This window comes from Palaemon carinicauda, chromosome 34, assembly GCF_036898095.1.
Source record: "Palaemon carinicauda isolate YSFRI2023 chromosome 34, ASM3689809v2, whole genome shotgun sequence".
Lineage (NCBI taxonomy): Eukaryota > Metazoa > Arthropoda > Malacostraca > Decapoda > Palaemonidae > Palaemon > Palaemon carinicauda.
Window position 1 is genome coordinate 51,421,871 of NC_090758.1, and position 5,000 is coordinate 51,426,870.

Genomic DNA, 5,000 nt, shown 5'->3' on the forward strand with positions numbered 1-5,000 from the left:
GATTTCATGTGTAGAATCATAGTCAGGGGAAGAATAATTACTAAAAACACCATAATTTACCAAGTACAATTTTTTCCTAAAGTTCTAGCATATTATATTAGTGGAAAGAGTATAAGCTAAAATTGTATTATAGTCAAAATATAATGATTTTCCCTTATTTTCTTAGAATGTCTAATTGTTATTTTTAAAAATTATATCCACTTGTTATATAAAACAAAACAAAATGAATATGTAAATAGGTTAAAATTATGATATCTTTTATAATAAATTGCAAGAATCTAGCTACATACATTATATATATATATATATATATATATATATATATATATATATATATATATATATATATATATATATATATATACAGTATATATGTATATATATATATATATATATATATATATATATATATATATATATATATATATATATATATATATATATACATTTTCTCTCCCCATCCCTAGAGTAGGAGGAGAGGGAATATTCATACCCTTAGAGGAAGAAGTGCCTCTGTATCTGCGTGTGTAAGCATATGAATCTGAATGCTAACTTGTGATTTTTGACGGGTCACGTACACTAGTAATAAAACACTCATTATCAATACATCTCCAACTTAATCCCCTGCAATATGTCGTGCAGAGGCCTCTTCCTCAGACACTGGAGAAGATTTTCATAGTGGCGAAAGAGGTCGTTTGGAACAGGGCAGTCCAGCTGGGTGGCTACATCGAAGGCGTGTCCAGATGGGTCCCGGACTGAAGCCCAGGGACTGAGTGCAGATCCTGACATCAGGATTGCTCGTTTGAACAGACCTGCTCCTGATGACCAAGGGAGAAGGATTGGCCGAAGGATATTATGGTAGGATATGTTTTTGGTACTTTTTTGGTAGATATATACACACACACACATATATATATATATATATATATATATATATATATATATATATATATATATATATATATATATATATATCTATAAATATATATATATATATATATATATATATATATATATATATATATATATATATATATATATATATATATATACGTGTGTGTGTGTGTGCGTGTGTCTGTGTCTGTGTGTGTGTCTACTTCTGTATGCCTTATATATCCATATGAGTGTGTGTGTGTGTTTAAAAAATATTCAAGGATTCTGAAAGCCTCAATGGTCATAAATGTCATAAACTATATTATCTTCATCCCTCTTTTCTCTGAATAATGTTCCAACTCGTTTTGTAAGTTGAAAACAATATTACTTTTTGTAAACCAACAGAGAAAATACTAACATCGAAATAAATGTAGTTTGGCCTTTGTACAAGAACAAGACTCCAATTATAAAATATCTATAAACAAGAGAAATAAACAATATTGGAAACGGAATATCCAATAACAAATAAAAAGACGATAATAGAAAATTGAATTAGTGTTTCTTCTTGATGATAATAGAATGGAATGGGATATAGACATTGAAGTTTATTGAATCTGACTTTCTTATTAGGAATCACAAGAAATCAAATATGAAGGTATGTTTACATACACACACAAACACAAACACATATATATTTTTATATAGATACACACACACACACACACACATATATATATATATATATATATATATATATATATATATATATATATATATATATATATATATATATATATATATATATATATATATGTATATGTATATATACATATATATATATATATATATTTATATATATATATATATATATATATATATATATATATATATATATACTTGTATATACATATATACATATTTATGTATATATATATAAATATATATATATATATATATATATATATATATATATATATATATATATATATATATATATATATATATACAATTTCCAATAATATTAGAAAAAATCAAAATACCCATAAACTGAATTAAGCAAAAACTTTATTCCAAAACATACAATTTGCCTTACAAGTTCTCGACTCCAAAACCAAAACCAGAAATGAGAGTTGAAGTCAAATGAGGAAGTCCCTTGAGGAAACTTGAGATGCTCCACGATATAGAAATTCTATTATTTGCATTATTTAACTCTCGTTTCCATTATGGGATTTTGAAATACGTTTTCTTTCAGGAATTTACATTTGTGGAATAGATGGAGGATTTTGTTTGACCTGATTATCTTTTTTAAGAGTGAAGATTCTACGTTTACTACTACTATTACTACTACTACTACTACTACTACTACTACTAATAATAATAATAATAATAATAATAATAATAATAATAATAATAATAATAATATTGTTATTATTATTATTATAAAATTTTATTATTATTATTATTATTATTATTATTATTATTATTATTATTATTATTATTTTTAATATTATTATTTTTATTATTATTTCCATTAAACGATAATATTAAATATGATAGTAAAAATCTTAGGCTTATTACTATTATTAGGTAGTAGGTTGGCCCGAGCACCAGCCGCCCGTTGAGGAACTACCAATAGAAGTGTATTGGATCCTTTGACTGGCCAGACAATAATGCATTGGATCCCTGTCTCTGGTTACAGCCTATTTTTTCTTTGCCTACACTTACGCGGTATAGTCTGGTCTATTCGTTACATATTCTCGTCTTTCCTAATAGACCTGATAACAATGAGATACTAAACGCGACTTCAACTAAGGAGTTAATTACTGTACTGCAATTTCTTCAGTGTACTTCTCTCTTGGAAAGGGTAGAAAAGACTCTTTAACTATGGTTAGCAGCTCTTCTAGGAGAAGGACACTCCAAAATTAAACCATTATTCTCTAGTCGTGGGCAGTGCCATAGCCTCTGTACCATGGTCTTCCACTGTCTTGGGTTAGAGTTCTCTTGCTTGAGGGTGCACTCGGGCACACTATTCTATCTTATTATTATTTTTTTTTTCTTCTATGTGTCTTTTTTTTTCTTAAATGGTGTGTTGGGCAGGCTTAATAGAAGGGCCATGGATGCCTGGTGGTTTATCAAGAAGTTCTCTTTTCCTTTTTCTGATTCTTTTTCTTCTCCAAACCATCCTTACTGTCCTCCCTTCAGTTGAAGTGGCTATCCTGGAGGGTATTTAGCCTTGCAAGGTGTATCGGCTCCTCCATGTTGACTAGTTTTTTCGACTTTTTACAATAGTCTATGGGTATCATCAATCACTTTATTTATAATTCTGTACATATTGTTTTTGTTATAATTCTTTTTAATCTAGTTTTTAAGTATGATGTCTCTTTTTTATTTCTATTAATTCTTATGCAGTCTGGAGACATTGAGCGAAATCCGGGACCAATACGTCCAACATATCGTCATTGTCGTCTTTTGTATTGCAATATTCGTGGTCTTCATACAAATATCCAAGCTCTAACAGTTGCGTCCACCCAGTATGATATTCTTTTGTGCTCAGAAACTTTGTTTTCAAATATGAGGCACTCCTCTGAGCTCCTTATAACTGGTTTAAAGAAGCCAATATTTTGAAACGTGATGCCATCCCTAGGGCCAGGGGAATGGCGGTGTATATTAGAACCGAGTACTCTGTTTCTCATAAGTCCTGCTATCAATGTGGATGTCATGAGATTCAGGTAATAAAAGTTTGTGGCAGGCATAACAACTTTTATTTGTGTTCGATCTACCGAAATCCAGACATGGATGATTCTATCTTAGATTGTCTTCTTACCATTATGGCTAAGATACAAGAAGATGATAGAAAGACTTCTTTTGTCTTTGTTAGTGATTTTAATGCTCACCATAGGGAGTAGTTAAGTTCTATCTCTCCTACTGATTGCAATGGTTTAAGAGCTCTAGACTTTGCCTCTGAATCAGGCTGTGAGCAAATCATAAATGAAGCTACTCACAGGTCTGGTAATTGCTTGGACCTTGTATACACTGACTCCCCTGGCGTTATAACTAGCAAGGTTGGTTCTCCAGTCGGGACATCTGATCATGCATTAATTTCATTAGTAGTGAAGACTGAGCAGCCTGTCCCTGATATATCATACTCTTGTAAAATTTATATAAAATCCCAAGTAGACTTGAATGGGATTTTGTATGATCTTTTGTGCTTGAATTGGTCACAATTATATAGTAGTGTAGATACTGTTGTCCCTTTCAATGATAATCTAGTTAACAGAATGGTTCAATGATGACTGTAGACCTGCTTATTTGGAGAAGCAGGAGGCCTATCTTCTTTGGAAGGGTAACAGATCAGATTTGACCTGGACAACTATACTCAGCTTCGAGCATTTGCTCAGAGAGTTTATGCCTCAACTGAAAAGGAATACAATTTAACCATAAAATAAACCCTTTCTGATAAAATTCAGGAACTTAAATGCAACAGTTCCTCCTTTGCTTAAACCTCCTTTACTCGCTGTCCAAAGGAAAGGCAACCCTTTTGGCTGATGTTTTTGACAGTAAACAGAGTAATGAAAAACTTGAACGTCCTCATCCCTGTCTTCCTGAGGCTAAACTAAATAGTTTAGCTTTTCGATATCAAGAGATTAAAGCTCTGTTGATGGACCTTCATGCTTATGGAGGTGTAGACCCAAATGGTATTTTTCCTTTGTTTTTTATAAAGACAGCAGATTTCTTAGCTCCAAAGTTATCTGTTATTTTACGCAAGTTAGCAAGAAGAGGAACTTTTAGCACTTGTTGGAGAATTGGCAATGTTACTCCTCCATGTAAATGTGTTTGTGGTAGCTCAAGTCCCACTGATTAATTTCCATAACTCCCATAATATCTGAAGTTTTTGAACGTCTTCTGGCAAAACATCTTAATAGGTTTGCTGAAGGTAATCATCTACTCCCTAGTTTGCAATTTGTTTTTCGTAAAGGCCTTAGAGCATGTGATGCCCTTCTTACAAAATCCAATGCTGTACAGAAATCCCTTGATTGTGGTCGGGAAGTTCGTATGATTGGCCTTGATTTTAGTTCTGCCTTTGACCGTGTTAACCATGAGGCCCTTGTTATTAAACTCAAACAGTT

The 5,000-nt window shown here is 31.3% G+C and overlaps 1 protein-coding gene across 1 annotated transcript in view; it reads right to left on the bottom strand.

Moving 5' to 3' along the window:
* LOC137626909 (neuroligin-4, X-linked-like) overlaps positions 1 to 5,000 on the bottom strand; it is a 111,726-nt gene that overhangs the window by 7,951 nt on the left and 98,775 nt on the right. The window contains exon 6 of the mRNA XM_068357896.1: positions 627 to 818. Within this exon, the coding sequence (XP_068213997.1) occupies positions 627 to 818 (192 nt within the window). The remainder of the gene's footprint in view (positions 1 to 626; positions 819 to 5,000) is intronic.